We start from the raw sequence: 20822 nt of genomic DNA on the forward strand, positions 1-20822 counted from the left end.
CGTGTGGCCTCGGTTGGAGGGGGGGCTATGGGGGGGGGAACTGAATGGTAACCATTTTTCTGGTCTCCTGCCTTAAATGCATCTGCAGGGTGACAGGACAGGCCTCACACGTCACTCAGACACCAGAGTACCAGCGATTATTAGCGAGGCTCACGTTGTCTTGGGCCGCTCTGAGAGGGAGTAGCGTTTTCACTGCCGCTCCACTGTGTTATCTGATCTGGTGGCCTACTGCGGCTGGATAAGTCATTTCCGGACAAATAATCACATCTCACTCTCTCTGTCTCTGTCTCTGTGTCTGAAAGCACCACCTATCTTCTAACTGATATATCATCATAGCCTCGCGTGTGTTAGCTTGGCGCCGCACAGTACAACAGTTTGTGGCAGATTTGACCTCGAAGCAAGATGAATTACCCTTGGGTCTGTAGACTATGTGCACTATGTTTAGTTAGCCTGTTAAAAACAGGACTCTCCAGCCACCCATAGAGCCATTTTAAAGACTGAATCCATAATGGAGATTTAAATGATGACTCTGTATGCTAATGCATATAGAAGTTCCCACAACACAATGCTTTTTGTGTGTGTGCTGCCATAAATATATCTTAGCAGTGCATTAGTGGAGCCCAGAGAGTGATCAGAACCGAGTGCTGCCCTGCTCAAATTTAGGTTCATTATAAAATAATCAGGGTAGTTGATGAGTGTCTCTGGAGAGGAGAACACAGAAACACAAATGATCCTCTCGTGGCGTCCTCCACACTCCTCCACACTTCAAAGTGTAAAATGCTGCGTACTGTGTTCATGATGACATGTCTTCATGGACAAGGTCACATTGTGGAAGTTAAATATAGGTAGGACATCATGAACTAGGTTAAGTCATGTGTACTGGATAGTAGTCTCTTTGGTGTGTTTGTTTTGTTTTTGGGCAGGTCAAGGTGTGTGTATGTGTATTTGCTTGCATGCGTGTGTGTGTGTGTGTGTGTGTGTTCTTGTTTGCTAACATGTACACTAACGTTCAAAAGTTTGGGGTCACTTAGAAATGTCCTTGTTTTTTTTTGTTGTTTTTTTGTCTATTTAAAATAACATCAACTTGATCAGAAATACATTGTTAATGTTGTAAATGACTATTGTAGCTGGAAACAGCTGATTTTTAATGGAATATCTACATAGGGGTACAGAGGCCCATTATCAGCAACCATCAACGTGTTCCAATGGCACGTTGTGTTAGCTAATCCAAGTTTATCATTTTAAAAGGCTAATTAAATTACAGGCTCAAATTGTCAGGAAACAAAGAACTTTCTTCTGAAACTATTCAGTCTATTCTTGTTCTGAGAAATGAAGGCTATTCCATGTAATCGAACCCACAACTGCTGGTGCTCCAGATACTTAACTAGTCTAAAGTAGGCCAGTTTAATTTCTTCTTTAATCAGAACAACAGTTTTCAGCTGAGCTAACATAATTGCAAAATGGTTTTCTAACGATCAATTAGCCATTAAAATGATAAACTTGGATTAGCTAACACAACGTGCCATTGGAACACAGGAGTGATGATTGCTGATAATGGGCCTCTGTACGCCTATATAGATATTCCATAAAACATTTGCCGTTTCCAGCTACAATAGTCATTTACAACATTTACCACGTCTACACTGTATTTCTGATCAATTTGATGTTATTTTAATGGACAAAAAATGTGCTTTTCCTTCAAAAACAAGAATATTTCTAAATGACCACAAACTTTTGAACGGTAATGTATATGTGACATGACCTCCATCTGGCGTATTTGACTTGTATTCTAACAAGTCTCTCTGGTGTGTGGAGTGCGTCTTCTGGGAGTTGAGCCTAACCTTAGCCGAGGCAGACAAAGCTGGCTGGGCTGTTTGTGGTTCCCTTCAAGATAAGGAAGAAGCAGACAAAAGTACCTCACAAAGAAGCTGTGTCTCTAATGGTGTCCTGTCTGAGTCTGTGTGAGTGCGTTGCCTGAGCAACAGGGTCCTCTCTTGTGGGTATAAGGCAGTAGAGCTCTGGGGAGGAGATTGAGGGAGGCAGGGAGTGGAGGGATAAACGAGGTGAAGGTAGTCAGTGTAAACACTAATTCGCTACATGGAAAAGATGAGCCTATAGCCCAGGGATGAGTGCTCTGTCATCCTCTCTTCTACCCAAGAGTATTTCCTGTCAGAAGCGAATAATAAACACTAACGGTAGTCTTGATAGACTGAATAGCTCCAGTATTTCGTCAAACCTCTCCATTTGCCTGTCTGCATGGACTGAATATCTCACTATCTGACTGGTTTGACTGATGAATGTTTGTGGTCATTTTGGCAGATGCATATATCCGAAGTGACTTACTGTTATCACACATTTTCAGTATACATTTGTCTCGCCATGAATATTCACCATTTGTACTGTGTGTTGAATATTTATGGTAATGCATCGCTCAAACCCATCTTGAAAGATGGCAGCAGTGATGACATAGGCTTTGTGATGATGATGTTGTCTCGATTTGCAGCAGTACCCCCCCCCCCCCCCCCCTCCTTTTCACCCCAATCTTCCTCTCTGTATTTTCAGATGAGAAGATGACTGGTGAGGCTTCTCCTAAAACCACAGATCGCTGACTACTCCAAGACTCCTCTGCTTTTTCGATTCTATATCCTACAACCACAGTTGTTAACTAGAGGGCATCTGGAGACCTCTCCACACTCAGCAACAATGGCTCCTGCAGCGTGGAGGTGTTTAGTTCTCCATTGTCTACTGCTCACCCTAATTCATTTCCATTGTTCAGAAGGTAAGTCCTTACTTGTCTGGATTTGAGTCCGATACAGGGTGTGTGTGTGTGTGTGTGTGTGTGTTCACTGAATGTGATTGTGTTCCATGAAAGTATGTTTGCAGTCTTCTAATGGGAGTGAAGAGTTGTGTAATATGGTGAATTCACTTCCAAGATATTTTATCATTGAAGGTTCACAATAGCACAGGGACTGACTGAGTTGTTGATCTGAGTGCAGTGCACCGAGGCTTTTGTAATTCAGAAAACCCCATTCGTTTTTATATGCAACTTGATAGGATGATTCTGTTCAGTCCTTGCACCTGGAGGCTTCAATCAAAGGAGATGGCGTTTTGCCTAACAGAAGAGTTTTTGGAAAGAACTACTAGTGTTTTTTTGTGTTTGTTTTTCATGCTACCCAAAGGCATCTTGTGATTATTTTTTTATTTTCTTTCCCATGCCTTACTTTAGATTAGTACGTTTGGCTGTCATTACAAGTTTGTCAAACTATTCTCTCTGATATGTTCCCATCGGAGGCATTAATATCGGTTGGTTGGTATTTCTGCTTAATGACAATCATTACATGTCTGTTCGGTTTTACTCTCATTGTACTCAAATCACATGCTAGCGTGCCAAACATTGATTACAGCCAAACGTCAAAGCGTATCAACTCCTGAGATTTCTTTTGAATTAAATATCTCTTTGTCATGTTTCTATTTCACACTTTCATAGATTTCAATAGTTTTTTTGTTGTTTTATATTTAAATCTGACTGTGAAAGAGGATTTGTTAACTAAAAAGAGATGGGGAATGGAACAGTCGAAGCAGGCACAAACATTCAGAAGGAGATAGACTCACTTTGTAGATGTATAGCATTTGAATACGATACTAAATAACTCAAATCTTTTTCCCAAGAAAACAAACGACCTCAGAAAAGTTTGAAGAATGGGGCTTCTGATTTGAGCTGCGAGATGGTCTGGGCTGAACGGTCCCGGTGATTTTCTTTTCAGGGCGAGTTCCTGCTTTGGTATGCAGAAAGTCAAGGTTTTGGGTTTCACTTGACGAAGGCGAGGGCTCTCAGGCCTATGAATGCAAATTTGCCCATTTTTTTATCAAAGAAGGAATGTGTGTGGGTTTTCACATTGAAAACTATGTCGGATCCATTCGTACGCCACTCACCTTCACCCTGTGTGTGTGTGTGTGCCATTTTTTGAAGCATAAACCACATTTCCATGGATGTCCGACCTACAAAAGGCCCCCTCTTAAAAACGACTTCCTCTTTTCGGTGAGGAGGAGATAGTACTATGACGTGACCATGTACACCCAAAACAAAAACATTCCTTTATTTTTGAAAATCTTTAATGACAGATGTATTTTTTTTTTTTTTTTTTTTAAATCTTGTTTTTGGGTTATTGAATGCTTATTCTAGGTTTTTGTAACTAGAGGAATGGAGTCGGCACAAATACTTGTGACTGTCCCCTCATTCCATCGAGTTAATTAACGCTTATGAAAAATGCCATTTGGTGGGTTTTCTTATTAGCATAATAGGGACATCATTGGAAACCATGCTTCAGTGCATGTGGTTTTTATATTCAAATATAGCTCTCTGATTCTCTCTCTGTTTATGCGCACTGCTTTTTAAAAAGTTCTAGTAATGACTTCCGTTCTATGTTTGCACTCGTGTCTTTTTATTGCTGCCTTTTCAAATCATTGTCTAACTTATATATTGACTAAGTATATCATTCCTGGAGCAGCAAACTGGGTCAGGGATGGTATCATGTTACTCAAGGGTGGTTTTAGACCGCCCAGCCTGTAGATATGAAGATAGAAGGTGACAACCAGATTCAGACCTAGCCAAGCAGCCAACCCTGCAAAGGTAGGGCCGAGTTCCTCTCACAATGGCAGTTATTATGAACTTCAAAGAAAAGGGGGGACGGGGGGGGGGGATTATGGTCTGCAGTTTATTTTGTGTAGATATTGTGTAGTCGTCGTTCTGTTGTTAATACCAGGAGTGGAATAGGCCCCTCAACCGAAACATCCAAACGTGTATGAAACAGAAAGAGGAAGATAAAAGTTATCTTCTTTGTCTGTGTCATCTCTTTGTGTAGATGGGGATTAAGTATAATTTAGGAAACACTGTTTGTTTTGTTCCCAACAAGTGTTTGGATTGCAGGCGATATTCAGTTTCTACACCAGGTTCTGTCTATTTGACAAGCACATTAAACTGAGGTGTCAATGTTTTGTCTATTCAAATACCAGCCTTTGTGAAAAGTGCCGAAGGGCTAAAGCAGACAGTGGTGTAATTATTTTTGACCTAGTTTATTCACATGACCCCTGTACATATTGAGAGTTAGACTAACTTTTTCAGTCAGTGAAAATTGCCAAAATGCAGGCACTCTCATTCACTCCTAGTAGACATGGAGGGCTTCCAATTTTACTTAAACTATTTGCACATCATTTGAAATTTCACATGCATTGGACTGCATTGCTTTCAATAGCAGATCTTGCCTAAAAGTTATTATATTATTCTATCAACTCCCATACTTGAGTGATTTTTTTCTATCAAGATGGTTATAAGGGTCAACTATAGGTCTCAACTCATCAAAAATGATTGGACTCGAGCCATAAGAAAGCCATGGCTGTGTATTGATGGAATGGCCTCCCATGTGCCACACTGGTATTTCCAGTTGTCAGAGTGGAATGAATGGAAAGAAAGCAGCGAGCCTCGATTCTCCACACTGGCCTCCAGCCATTAACGTCCAGTCTGTCATCTGACTGATATGCTTGGTTTGGTGTTTTTATAATTCATATCTGAACGGTGCGGGTCTATGGCAGGGCTATCATGAATTATCAGTCGAGCCCTGGGAGATTCACAGATGACTGGCGAGACGGCGTGCTGTGAACATGCACACAGAACGCCCTCTGATTTATCCCTTTCCCACGGCACGTTCTGGCCCAAATGGAAGTCTTCCGTGAAACAAGACAGGTTTTATCGCTAGGACTTTCATCTAGGCATGACCGCATGGGGGGGTGTCGCTGAGAGATGGATCTTAACCGTCACATTCACATTCTCAAAATGTTTATTATACTGCAGTCATCATTATAATTCAGTCAGTATTGGCTACAGCATATGTAGCGATGCTTTCCCCACACAATCCTTTCCCTCACAATGCTTTCTCACCATGTCCATCTTTAAGATGAAATGTGTCTTTTTGAATGTAACCTTGCAGAATTTCCCATGAATAGGAGAAGCCGGTAAACCTAGATACGATTTGTCCAGAAAAATGTAATTATTATGGTAAAAAGCTGTATTGAACAGCACAGGATTCAGCATTTCATTCTGCGAAAACAAAACACAATATCACCCTTGATGGGGTAATTTAGATTAGCAGTGATTTCCTGAGTGGGTCTTGGGAAACCAAGAGCAGCAACAAGAATGTTCCGGTCTGTCCGTACGCACAGCTATGATTTAAGAGTGCAGGCCTTTGGGAGAGGAGAGGCCTAGCTTGCTTTTATTGTGTATTTAGATGTGATTGTAAAACTCCCTGTTATATGGCCCTATGATGAACAGACACTCAATCTATTAGGTTGGAAGTTAAGCCTCCTGACAGGTTGATTTCATTTGCTTAGCATGCCCCTAAATCTTGTTTGCTGGCAGCGACACAACCCAGCTCAATTCACACCCCTCCAACGTCTCAAGTGGATATAAACACACGGGACCAGACCCCAGCCTAACTTTTTTTCCCACTCAAATGTGAGATCTACAGTTAAAGTAAATGGAAGTTCCTCAGACTCAAACAACCCAACTCGAATAATGGTGGTGGCAAAGTAATATTGTTCCCTGTGGTGTATACAATAGAGAGGAGTTTCAGTTTAATTGAACACCCCTGCTTGAATGTAAATTCTTGGAGTTGGTTTTCACAAGTCACTTCCTTCCCAGGGCTTACAAATGTCATGACAAAGTCATGCATTTAATCAAACGTTCATGTCTGCAAAAACACGTAGGCTGTCTTTAAAAAAAAATATTCCGCATTAATCATGTATGGGACTTTAGAATAAGGAAGATGATTGAAGGTAATAGCAATATGTCCGATTTTATTACAGTATAATTTCCAGTTCAAATGGTAATATTTAAATAGAGATGAATTGAAGCCAAGAGTATGTCACATTGAATCAACAATACACACAACATATAGCAAATACTAGACAACAAATAAGAACAAAGAAGATTTATTACAGGTGAGACCAAAGACAAGAATAGCGAAGATCAGTGTAAACAATGCAATCTGTCGTATTGCGGCATGACTCTTTCTACCTGCGCTATTGAATATTTTAACTTGGCATTGTCAGCAATGTTCTCCTTCATCATGACATAGATTTTAATGTGTCCGGGACATCATGTTTTTAAAAAACAATTCTCTTAAGGCGCTTGTTTGATGGGGGTGGCGCCGGAGAGGAAGGCAGCCGTCTTATCGGCTCTTAACTAACCATGCTATTTTGTTAGTTTTTTTTGCGTTGTTCGTAACTTGTTTTGTACATAATGTTGCTGCTACCGTCTCTTATGACTGAAAAGAGCTTCTGGACATCAGAACTGCGATTGCTCACCTCAAACTGGACAAAGAGTTCTTCTTCAGTGAGTCAGACGGGAGGGATATAATACAGACACCCTACCAGGCCCAGATCCCTGTTATTCGCTGGAGAAGGAAACTGAGATTTAGTGGAAAGAGATCCGGGTGCCTTGTGAGGATCAGGCGATGAGTGGCTAATCTGCCCTTGCCTTCCATCCTGCTAGCTAATGCTAATCGCTGGAAAATAAAAGGGACGAACTGAAAGCACGTTTATCCTACCACGGGACATTAAAAACTGTAATATCTTATGTTTCGCAGAGTGGCCGACCAACAACTTTAAGAACATACAGCTGGCACTCATACACTATCTGCAGGACAGAACAGCAGCTTCTGGTAAGACACGGGTCGGGGGCCTATGCATTTATGTAAACAACAGCTGGTGCACGATATCTAAGGACGTCTCGAGATTTTGCTCACCTGAGGTAGAAGTATCTCATGATAAGCTCTAGACCACACTATCTACCAAGAGAGTTTTCATCTGTATTGTTCATAGCTGTCAACATACCACCACAGACCGATGATGTGACTGTACGTACATACCCCAACCAGAAGCCATGGATTACAGGCAACATTCACACTGAGCTAAAGGGAAGAGCTACCGCTTTCAAGGAGCAGGACTCTAACCCAGAAGCTTATAAGAAATCCCGCTATGCCCTCCGACGAACCTCCGACGAACCAAAGCATCAGTACAGGACTAAGATCGAATCGTACTACACCTGCTCCGACACTCGTCGGATGTGGCAGGGCCTGCAAACTATTACAGACACAATCCTACCAGACGAGCTAAATAACTTCTATGCTCGCTTCAAGGCAAGTAACACTGAAACATGCATGAGAGCATCAGCTGTTCTGGACGTCTGTGTGATCAAGCTCTCCGCAGCCGATGTAAAACCTTTAAACAGGTCAACATTCACAAGACCGCAGGGCCAGACGGATTACCAGGACGTGTACTCCAAGCATGCACTGACCAACTGGCAAGTGTCTTCACTGACATTTTCAATCTCTCCCTGTCTGATTCTGTAATACCAACATGTTTCAAGCAGACCACCATAGTCCTTGTGCCCAAGAACACTAAGGTAACCTGCCTAAATGACTACCGACCCATAGCACTCACGTCTGTAGCCATGAAATGCTTTAAATGGCTGGTCATGGCTCACATAAACACCATCTTCCCAGAAACCCTAGACCCACTCCAATTTGCATACTGAACCAACAGATCCACAGGAAAAGGAGGACAGTGCACGCCCCCATTCTCATCGACGGGGCTGCAGTGGAGCAGGTTGAGAGCTTCAAGTTGCTGATCTATGCATAGTCACTTTAATAAGTCTACCTACATGTACATATTACCTCAATTACCTCGACACCAGTGCCCCCGCACATTGACTCTGTACCAGTACCCCCTGTATATAGCCCCGCTATTGTTATTTCACCCCCCTCTTCAAAGGGGATGACGCTCTAGACACAAACAGTTATAGACCTATATCCATCCTGCCCTGCCTTTCTAAAGTCTTCGAAAGCCAAGTTAATAAACAGATCACTGACCATTTTGAATCCCACCGTACCTTCTCCGCTGTGTAATCCGGTTTCCAAGCTGGTCACGGGTGCACCTTGGCCATGCTCAAGGTACTAAACGATATCAATCGATAAAAGACTGTACTGTGCAGCCTTCTTCATCGACCTGGCCAAAGCTTCCGACTGTCAATCACAACATTCTTATTGGCAGACTCAACAGCCTTGGTTTCTCAAATGACTGCCTTGCCTGGTTCACCAACTACTTCTCAGACAGAGTTCAGTGTGTCAAATCGGAGGGCCCATTGTCCGGACCTCAGGCAGTCTCTTTGGGGGTACCACAGGGTTAAATTCTCGGGCCGACTCTTTTCTCTGTATATATCAATGATGTCGCTCTTGCTGCGGGTGATTCCCTGATCCACCTCTACGCAGACGACACCATTATGTATACATCTGGCCCTTCCTTGGACACTGTGTTAACTAACCTCCAAACGAGCTTCAATGCCATACAACACTCCTTCCGTGGCCTCCAACTGCTCTTAAACGCTAGTAAAATAAATGCATGCTTTTCAACCGTTCGCTGCCCGCACCCGCCCGCCCGACTAGCATCACTGCTCTGGACGGTTCTAACTTAGAATATGTGGACAACTACAAATACCTAGGTGTCTGGCTAGACTGTAAACTCTCCTTCCAGACTCATATTAAACATCTCCAATCTAAAACTAAATCTAGAATCTGCTTCCTATTTCGCAACAAAGCCTCCTTCACTCACGCCGCCAAACACACCCTCGTAAAACTGACTATCCTACCGATCCTCGACTTCAGCAATGTCATTTACAAAATAGCTTCCAACACTCTACTCAGCAAACTGGATGCAGTCTATCACAGTGCTATCCATTGTGTTACCAAAGCCCCCTATACCACCCACCACTGCGATCTGTATGCTCTAGTCGGCTGGCCCTCGCTACATTTTCGTTGCCAGACCCACTGGCTCCAGGTCATCTATAAGTCGATGCTAGGTAAAGCTCTGCCTTGTCTGCTAGGTAAAGCTATCTCATCATCAGCTCACTGGTCACGATAACAACACCCACCCGTAGCATGCGCACTAGCAGGTATCTCTCACGGGTCATCCCCAAGCCAACACGTCCTTTGGCCACCTTTCCTTACAGTTCTCTGCTGCCAATGACTGGAACAAATCACACTAAATCACTGAAGCTGGAGACTTATATTTCCCCTACTAACTTTAAACATCAGCTATCTGAGCAGCTAACTGATCGCTGCAGCTGTACATAGCCCATCTGTAAATAGCCCACCCAATCTACCTACCTCATCCCGATATTGTTTTTATTTACTTTTCGGCTATTTTGCACACCAGTATTTCTACTTACACATCATCTGCTCATCTATCACTCCAATGTTAATTTGCTAAATTGTAATTACATCGCTACTATGGCCTATTTATTGCCTTACCTCCTCACGCCATTTGCACACACTGTATATAGACTTACATTTTTCCCTATTGTGTTATTGACTGTACTCTTGTTTATTCCATGTGTAACTCTGTGTTGTTGTTTGTGTCGCACTGCTTTGCTTTATCTTGGCCAGGTTGCAGTTGTAAATGAGAACTTGTTCTCAACTAGTTTACCTGGGTAAATAAAGGTGAAATAAAATACAAATAAAACATGTACTGCTGCTCTTTAAACATTTGTTATTCTTATCTCTTACTTTTTAAAGGTGTTTTCTTAAGTCTGCACGGTTGGTTAAGGGCTTGTAAGTAAGCATTTCACTGTAAGGTTGTATTCAGCACATGTGACAAATCAAATTAAATGAGATTTTATAGGATGAAAGGGGATCTTGGCTCTATCAATGGGAAAGTAGTCTCATATATTGCATCCGTAGTGTCTGTGAAGAAAATGATTGCTATTTAGAGAAGAATTTGTTGCTGACGTTGACTTTACACTGCAGTCGATTTTGTAGGAGTTTATAATAAAAAAAATTGCCAGCATTGAATATGATATACACCCCAGATGTTAATTATAAAAAAAGAAAATGATATACAAATAAAAAGGAGTGAAGCAATTCAAAAATGAATTACGATAGTGTGTGTGTGTGTGTGTGTGTGTGTTTGTGTGTGTGTGTGTGTGCATGCGTGTTTGCTTGCATATTTCTGTCAGTGGTGTATTTGTGTGATAGGTTAGTCTACATACTGATTACTATTCTGTGTGTGTGTGTATTTGTGTCTCATTGGGCTTGGTTTATTTCCACTATGTTTTATTAGCAGCAGCACTCTTGTTTGTGTACCTCTGTCTGCTAGGACTGTATACTCTAGATGGTGAACGAACACCACTCTGTAGCATGTAATAGTAAATCCCCCAAGGCTAGGGAGGCTGTGCCATGGTGCATGACCACATTTTCTGTCCAGGAATTAAATGTCACCTCGGGGTGGGTCACCTGCAAACAAAAGGGCTGCTGGGCGATTTGCAGGTATAAACAGCCCAAGATAAGGAACCCTTCTACTGCTGTGCAGGAAATTGAATAAGTGTGGTTAGAGAGGGAATAAAGTCCCCCGAAACAGGGGTCTGAGAAACAGAGAGACTGAGAGAGAGAGGCACAAAGAGCGTTTTTGTTTGCCTGGTACGTTATCAGCATATTCCTCCGTTGAGTGCACAGGGCTGCCAGCCCGCAATGGCTCCTCATCGAAATGAAGGAGGGGGGCAGGGAACCAGGAAGCTGTCTGTCATCAAGGTCTCCCCATCTGGCCAATCTCTTATCAGTGGCCAGGCTGCTTGTTGCTCGTATTGACCGGTGGAGGAGTGGAGGGGGCAAGGTCATCACAGTCATCACACTCTAGTCAATCAGTGGTCAGTCAGACAGTGTTCCAGAGAATGTCCGCCTGTTGGGTTGGGCTACTGCATTGGAATGTGTCTGGATTCTGTTTGTCTCTCACTTCATTGACCAAGCTCTAAAAGGGTCACCTACAACGACCGTATATGGGATGTTGGAATGTGATTTCTATAAAATGATTATACAACTGGTGGGTCTAATCCGGAATTCTGATTGGTTAAAAGTGCATTCCAGCCGGTGTCTATTGCACAAGTTACCACTGGCTAAATCTATGACGTTAAAATACCTATTTACTCTGTTCCATCTGACTGTGCATCTCATCAGCCCAGGCAGGGATGTTATCCTCTACAGGATTGATGGGTCCCCCTCGGGACGGTTGAGCTAATGTAGGCTAATGCGATTAGCATGAGGTTGTAAGTAGCAAGAACGTTTCCCAGGACATAGACATATCTGATATTGGCAGAAGCTTAAATTCTTGTTCATCTATCTACACTGTACAATTTACAGTAGCTAATACAGTGAAATAATACCATGCTATTGTTTGAAGAGAGTGCACAGTTATGAACTTGAAAAGTTATTAACAAACCAATTAGGCACATTTGGGCAGTCTTGATACAGCATTTTGAACATAAATGCAATGGTTCGTTGGATCAGTCTAAAACTTAGCACATACACTGCTAAATTGCACCTGGGCTGGAATAATACATTAGGGTCTTTCTCTTGCATTTCAAAGATGATGGTACAATTATTTTTTAAACAGTTTTTTATTTGTATTATCTTTTACCAGATCTGAAATGTTATATTCTCCAACATTCATTTCACATTTCTACAAACTTCAAAGTGTTTCCTTTCAAATAATATCAATAATATGCATATCATTGCATCAGGTCCTGAGCTACAGGCAGTTAGATTTGGGTATGTCATTTTAGGTGAAAATTGGAAAAAAAGTGGAGGATCCTTAAGAGGTTTTGAAAACTTGATCTCCACTATAAAAACCATCTAGACATTATCTCACATGTCTTTTAGACAAACATTTAGTTTTCAACAGTGGAGAATTGTATAAACCTTGCTGTCTGTCTCTCAGACATTTGCAACAATGTTTCAATATTCAAATTCAATCTCCAACTATCCCATAGTAATGAACGTGTGGGGTTCGGGAGACGAGAGAGAGACGCAGGCAGAGTTTCTCAGCCAGTCGAAATCATGAATCGGCTGACATCATTTTATGGATATATACAAAGAAATGTAAATTGAAAAAAAGGTAAAACGAAGCGAAGTGCAGCTAGTTTGTAGTTTTTCCAGCTTCAATTTGAAGTTATTGTGTTAGCTGTGTTGTTGCCTAGCTCCTCTGAACAACAGTGTCCTAACGAGAGAGCAAATGTTCTATGCCAGGCGAAATCGTGCCTCATTAGCTCCTTGTTATGGATGTATCCAAATATGTCACTAGAAAACAGCTTAAACAAATACAGCTACTGTTGTTATTCTGGCTGCACTGTTTGATGTGACTGTAAGTTAGCCGTAGTTGGCTTGCTAGCATGCAAGGGATAAGAACGTTGCCAGCCAGTATGGCAATGAAACATTTAGAACGAACGACTGGGTCTTGTCTCTGGCAACCGAACCAATTTAACGAACGACAAGCCGGCTTGGGTAGCAACCCTAGATTTGTTTCGGGACTATATCTTGTAGAAGGATGAAATGGTATGAATAAATTCATCAAAATAAAGTTTTTAATGAAAATATGTACAGTTGAAGTCGGAAGTTTACATACACCTTAGCCAAATACATTTAAACTCAGTTTTTCACAATTCCTCACACTTATTCCAAGTAAGAATTCCCTGTCTTAGGTCAGTTAGGATCACCACTTTATTTTAAGAATGTGAAATGTCAGAATAATAGTTGAGAGAATGATTTATTTCAGTTTTATTTCTTTCATCACATTCCCAGTGGGTCAGAAGTTTACATACAGTCAGTTAGTATTTGGTAGCATTGCCTTTCAATTGTTTCACTTGGGTCAAACTTTTCGGGTAGCCTTCCACAAGCTTCCCACAATATGTTGGGTGAATTTTGGCCCATTCCTCCTGACAGCTGGTGTGACTGAATCAGGTTTGTAGGCCTCCTCGCTCGCACACACTTTTTCAGTTCTGCCCATCCTTTCTATAGGATTGAGAACAGGGCTTTGTGATGGCCACTCCAATATGTTTACTTTGTTGTCCTTAAGCCATTTTTCCACAACTTTGGAAGTATGCTTGGGGTCATTGTCCATTTGGAAGACCCATTTGCGACCAAGCTTTAACTTCCTGACTGATGTCTTGAGATGTTGCTTCAATATATCCGCATCATTTTCCGTCTTCATGATGCTATCGATTTTGTTAAGTGCACTAGTCCCTCCTGCAGCAAAGCACCCCCACAATATGATGCTGCCACCCCCGTGCTTCACGGTTGGGAGAGTGTTCTTTGGCTTGCAAGCCTCCCTCTTTTTCCTCCAAACATAACAATGGCAATTATGGTCAAACAGTTCTATTTTTGTTTCATCAGACCAGAGGACATTTCTCCAAAAAGTACGATCTTTGTCCTTATAGTCTGTTTCTTTCATGGCGGTTTTGGAGCAGTGGCTTCTTCCTTTCAGCGACCTTTCAGGTAAAGTCGATATTGGACATGTATTACTGTGGATATAGATACTTTTGAATCTGTTTCCTCCAGCATCTTCACAAGGTCCTTTGCTGTTGTTCTGGGCTTGATTTGCACTTTTCGCACCAAAGTGCGTTCATCTCTAGGAGACAGAACGCGTCTCCTTCCTGAGTGGTATGACCGCTGCGTGGTCCCATGGTGTTTATACTTGCATACTATTGTTTGTACAGATGAACATTTTACCTTCAGGCGTTTGGAAATTGCTCCCAAGGATAAACCAGACTTGTGGACATCTACAATTTATTTTCTGGGGTCTTGGCTGATTTCTTTTGATTTTCCCTTAATGTCAAGCAAAGAGGCACTGAGTTTGAAGGTAGCCCTTGAAATACATCCACAGGTACACCTCCAATTGACTCAAATGATGTCAATCAGAAGCTTCTAAAGCCATGACATCATTTTCTGGAATTTTCCAGGCTGTTTAAAGGCACAGTCAACTTCGTGTATGTAAACTTCTGACCCACTGGAATTATGATGCAGTGAATTATAAGTGAAATAATATGTCTGTAAACAATTGCTGGACAAATTACTTGTGTCATGCACAAAGTAGATGTCCTAACCGACTTGCCAAAACTATAGTTTGTTAACGAGACATTTGTGGAGTGGTTGAAAAACAAGCTTTAATGACTCCAACCTCAGTGTATGTAAACTTCTGACTTCAACTGTAAATCATTATTTGAATATGTTGGTAAACCGTTGTATAGAAGTGAAAATGCCCTCGAAGCCGGTGTTTGGAGGATATGCCTAACAACACCCGTGCCAATATATCCTCCAAACACCAGCTTCGAGGGCATTATCACTTAACTGTACTCTGTCAGGAGTTGATTGTAACATGATTGTATTGTATGTCAGGACTCGAATTGGACCTTCACTGTTATAATATTCTAACACATTAGTATTTGTTATCATTAATATATAGTGTAAGGCTTTCACAGCTGTGTTTTTGCATGTATGTGCATGTGGCGTATTTGTGTGAGCGTGTGCTTGCGGCGTGCATGAGAGTGTTCCCCTATCATCTGTGTCCTTTCCTTATCCAGCGAGTGACGCACAGAAGTGGGTTGAGGGCCTTGCTCAAGGGCACATTGGCAGATGTTTCACTTAGTTGGCTCTGGGATTCGTACCAGAGACCTTTCGGTTACTGGCCCAACACTTTTAACCGCTTGGCTACTCGTAGTCCTCCGGTTCTGGTTGGTCCCCAGTCAGCCCTACTGTTCCAGCCTCATTATTAAGAACCGATTTAATCCCTGTTCCAGTCACAGTTCCTCCTGACATACTCTGTCAATGTGCCGTACTGAGGGAGCCTCCTGGGCCGGGCTCAGAACACACAAACACACACACGTACGCACACACGCATGCAGGGCCATGTGATGAGGAGGGGACCCCCCTTAGGGAAGCACCTGACTGGTTCCGGGACTTGAAGCAGAAAGCCCAGCTGGGGTTTAAATGTGAGGGGTTAGGAACGGGGCTTTGGCTTTGAGGACATTTTAAGGATGCAGCACAATCATTCAGGGGAGATAAAGAAACTGCGCCCTTGCTACACACAGGGGAGATTTTCCTTCTATATTCTCCTCTTTCTGTGTGTTTCATCAACTCCGTGGAAAACACATGCAATAATATGCTAGGCCAGCTTGCAGCAGTTAACTAATTATTGATTCTCTCCCTTGTGTATACTCAATAGGTTTTTCATAAACTCTCAACCAAAGCCTTTTGTGATTTTAATGTTTATTAACGCCTGTGACACATATTTGTGTCTTTGGACGCTGAGACTCTTTGGACGCTGAGACTCTTTGGACGCTGAGACTCTTTGGACGCTGAGACTCTTTGGACGCTGAGACTCTTTGGACGCTGAGACTCTTTGGACGCTGAGACCACACTTTAAATTGTATACCAAACAAAAACCCTTGATTTCAAAGTTTGACAAACCATCACTCTATGCACAAGGATTACTTTTAACAATTTCCACTGAACATTTTACAAAAACACGTTTACAGATAGAACTGTGCAGATAGAAAGTTTGGTAACAGAATTAAACGGAGGGAGATTTTATCGTAATTATGTTACTAAAATGTGCATCATTGCATCTACATGTTTTATTTATTTACTGTGTAAATGTTTCAACGTTGTCATTAAACTTTGAAATCCATGGTTTTTGTTCGGCACACTGTTTAAAATGGAAAAAAAAACGGGAGCCTCAGTGTAATTCTGTCACTGTGGAATTGCCCATTTCTATTTCCTTAACAAACAAACAAAAAAAACGTTTGATTTGCCAAGCTCTAATAATCCAACACGCGTTTGGTTTGGATAAAGATGGACGAAAGGAGACATTTTTCTAAGACATGTTTTTAACATGGTGTCGTCCCTGTCATGAAGAGCTTAATTAATGGGTGACCCTGCGTTGGCCTCAGAGGATTAAATGCGTTAGCTGTGTAATGATGTTGCTCCCCATTCTTAAATGGCTTCCTTTTGATGTGTCTTAAAGGTCAGAGGTCAGGGCAGTCCCATTGACAGAAGATGACCTCAGTTTAAACAGGGCATGTTAGATTGTTAGTTATAAACATAGAAATAGAATTTCACCCATCACAGACCCATTGGCTTGATTGGGAATTCCCATTCTTGTGATTTTAGTTCTATGGTTATACTCTTTCGCTTTCCCTCAGAGCTTGGAAAATCAGATGTCATCGAGGGATGTCTTTAGCTTGAGTTGAGCCTGCTGCTGTCTTTGAAGAACCAAAACAGTCTTTCGCCTAGACGCTACATTGAATTTGTAAATTGTCTGGAACTGTCATGTTTTGCCATTGCTGACTTTGAAGACAACAACAAGATCAGGTTAAGCACTAAAGGGCGCTTGGTGTAAAAATAAGGACAATAGGAGCATCACTCACTCGTGCGTCACTTTTGAAGTGGATTTGAGGTTTAGGTTGGGATTTAAAGGAGGCTTGCAAGTTAGCATGCCTGGAGCACCTGGGCTTGTGAACAGGAGAGAGAAAATAGGGTTGAGGGGAAATGGGGATGAGAAATGCCACCTGAGCGTCTGCCGTGACAGGGTCTCTCAGCCACACACATGTACACACGCCCATACAATATCTCCAATATCTCCAATATTTCCAAGCGCTTAAGAGATGCCACGGGGGGGGCCTGACTCTATCATGCTTTAGTCCCAGTGATATGACAAATCCTTCCCCTTTAGTTCTCCAGAATGAGACACGCATCAACATGCCGCGCGTGTAATGCTCTCCTGCTCTCCTGCAATGCCCACCCACTGTTTCCAGAGGGAAAAAATATAGAAAACACAGTCTAGGAGATGAATGGCCACGGTCATGAATACCAAGAGTGATTTTTGGAACCTGAAGCACCACCATTGTATTTCAGCCATATTAAAGAGAGAAATTCCTGAGAGGATGGCTTTCACCACAAATGGACTAAGTGACTTATCCGGTTCTATTTTAGAATGCTTACGGTATATCGGAACCTGGAGGTGTTTGATAGCAGTTATTTGTCTGGGAAAGTAGCGTTTAGCCTTTGGGGTCTGCTTTGCGGTCTTGTCTGACATTGCCTTTAGAAACGATTCCCAGCAAGCTAGAACAGAGACGGAAAGAGAGAGAGGGGGTGAGTGTCATGGGAGATGGTGCCATATGTCCTTGTCGATTGTATTATTGCAGTTTTCGTGGTTGTAATGAAATATGGGCCTGTTGTAGCGGGGTCATGCCTGTACAGAGTATCTCCTGTGCAGATGTTATTTTGCAACTCCCCAAATCTCCTTCCTCATCTCTCAACTCACTCCCATGTGTTTTAATGTGTGTCTTCCTTTTGGATAGCATTTGTGAGATTGTATCACAGATAGAAAATGGCAGACACCAGCAGCTATGCTATTTATTGTATGCTACCAGACACTAGCAGCTATGCTATTTATTGTATGCTACCAGACACCAGCAGCTATGCTATTTATTGTATGCTACCAGACACTAGCAGCTATGCTATTTATTGTATGCTACCAGACACTAGCAGCTATGCTATTTATTGTATGCTACCAGACACCAGCAGCTATGCTATTTATTGTATGCTACCAGACACCAGCAGCTATGCTATTTATTGTATGCTACCAGACACTAGCAGCTATGCTATTTATTGTATGCTACCAGACACCAGCAGCTATGCTATTTATTGTATGCTACCAGACACTAGCAGCTATGCTATTTATTGTATGCTACCAGACACCAGCAGCTATGCTATTTATTGTATGCTACTGAGGGCTATGAAAAGAGACTTGTATGAAATATTTATACAAAATATAATAATTTTCTGTCAGCTTAAGAATGTTGTGTTTACAATTTGAGACTAGTATTATTTAATAAAGAAGGGGTTAATTGCAAGTGCCCTTTAGAAGCCACCGTGATTTTCTTCATACAAGTACTTTATTTCCAAATGAATTCAGCCTATTGTTTTTTAAATCCTTCCTTGGCCTGCAATCAACAACTTCCATTGAACAGATTAGAAATACTGCAGAGGAGTACAAAGAGAGCAGAATTTGTAAAAAAAAACCAACATGTAGCCGCTTTGTTCACACTTGTTAAGTATTCAAATATGCTTTGGATTTTTTTTCCTTTTTCTTAATTCCCTTTGGAAAATCGTGACTTCATCTTTGGAAAACATACTGTATGCTCGCTTGCCCTATACTCTTGCTCCGGATATTAGATTATGGAGGCATCCAGCACAGTTGGGAGGAATGCTTGACTTTGGAAGATTCCCTCTTTCTTCCCGAGACATAGGCTACCAGTAATATTGAAGAATAAAACGACCAAAAAAGGCAAACAATTTTGAAGGACTCACGCTGTGTCAGCGGTGGGGCCACTCTTATTCTTCTAAAGGGCTACACCCTGCTTTATCCTGTGGAGAAAGCGTCCCTGTCAAGCCTAGGCCCAGAACAATGGGGGCCAGCCTGGGGGAACAGGTCCATTTGCATGCAGCTGTTTGACGTTTCCACGACCACAAAGACCAATCAAAGAGGCCTTAATGGAGGATGACAAGCGTCAACCAACGCCTAGCTGTGCTCTGTCTGTCTGTCTGTGAAGGCTCTTGCGGCCCTCGCCACTCTGTCTGTATCCCCCCCCCCCAAAACTGGCCCACTTTTTGCCAGACTGATCAAACATTCCGGTACTCTTGCGGCTCCTCAGTCTGAGTCTGAAGTCCTCGTGGAGAGCAGAGGAGGGGAGTTTTGGGGGTTAAAGGTTGTATAGGATAGGCCTCTTAAAGGACAAAACAATCCTGGGAAAATGAGGGGTTAGGATGAGGGGCTAAACATAACTGTGACTGTGTGTCATGGTCTGGTGCTCTGGCCAAAGCCAATAGCTTTATATCAAACCTCAATTGTCTTTTTATTTTTTTTCTCTCTTTTTTTTCTCATGGGTTTAAAAGCATCAGACGATGGCAGCGCGCCACTGGCTGGGCCTGTATTTTTCAGATGCACCCATCTGCGCTGTGGTGCCACTTTCAATTTCAAGGGTGTTGATAGAAAACAAAATATGTATTATGGAAAGGATTGTTGCCAGTGAATTATAGGCTGTGTACCCGAAAAAAGGAGAAGAGACTCCACACTTCCATAATACAACACATTGTGAGTCCGTATTGGCCCCCCGTCTGCCTACTCTGTGCTCACTTGAGCTCAAATAGCAGGCTTACCGTTGGCTGGCCAGGGGGAGGAATCTGAAAAGCCTATTTTCTTTCCCCCAGTCAGTCAGTCAGTCAGTCACTGACCAGAATGCCTGATAAGGCGTCGCCGTGTCAACAGGGCCAGGAATAGGGGATCATAGCCAATTACGGCACAGAGAAAATGTATACAGCGATTTCCATGGCAATTCAATTGCGCATTCTATTGAGTATATTATATATTGGCCTGCTGGTTGCAGCCGTAGGATTAAGACTGTGGCGTATATGGAATTTAAATACATAATTGTATTTTTGTTTGTTTTGAGCTTGTAATGTATCATAATGCATCTTTGAAAAATATCTACGACACCCCATCTAAAATATGTATAGGTTTGGCTGCTTGTAACTTTTGGAAAAGAAGCTTCTTCCGACTATGCTCGTAAAATGATTGCAATTTTACCCTTTTCATGTAAAAAATAATAATTGCTATTGGGTAACCTATCTACTTGAAAATAAAGTTGAATCCCTACCCCCTCTTAAAATAAACGGATTAAGGCGATTATGATTTTAAAAAATTGTTCACGTTATTGTTAATAATTCTTGACCTTGGGACTAGAAGGTTATATCTGACATTTTGGTCAAAATTGTGTCATTAACACAGTTGCTCTTTAGGTGGTCCTTTACATGTGAGATATGTCAGATAAAAATAAATAATATAGTTTATAATGTAATTTTTTTGTAAATTATCTGAATGTTCTA

General features: G+C 41.9%; 1 protein-coding gene across 14 annotated transcripts in view; it reads left to right on the top strand.

Moving 5' to 3' along the window:
* LOC110508614 (adhesion G protein-coupled receptor L2) overlaps positions 1 to 20822 on the top strand; it is a 105421-nt gene that overhangs the window by 24656 nt on the left and 59943 nt on the right. For all 14 annotated transcript variants that reach the window (XR_016492847.1, XR_016492848.1, XR_016492846.1 and 11 more), the window contains exon 2: positions 2563 to 2779. Coding sequence is in view for 9 of the 14 variants with exons in the window: in XM_090225492.1 (XP_090081618.1) it covers positions 2704 to 2779 (76 nt within the window). In the remaining 5 variants the exon portion in view is untranslated. The remainder of the gene's footprint in view (positions 1 to 2562; positions 2780 to 20822) is intronic.

Source organism: Oncorhynchus mykiss, chromosome 28, assembly GCF_057628025.1.
Source record: "Oncorhynchus mykiss isolate SJ-2025 chromosome 28, ASM5762802v1, whole genome shotgun sequence".
NCBI classification, from domain to species: Eukaryota; Metazoa; Chordata; class Actinopteri; order Salmoniformes; family Salmonidae; genus Oncorhynchus; species Oncorhynchus mykiss.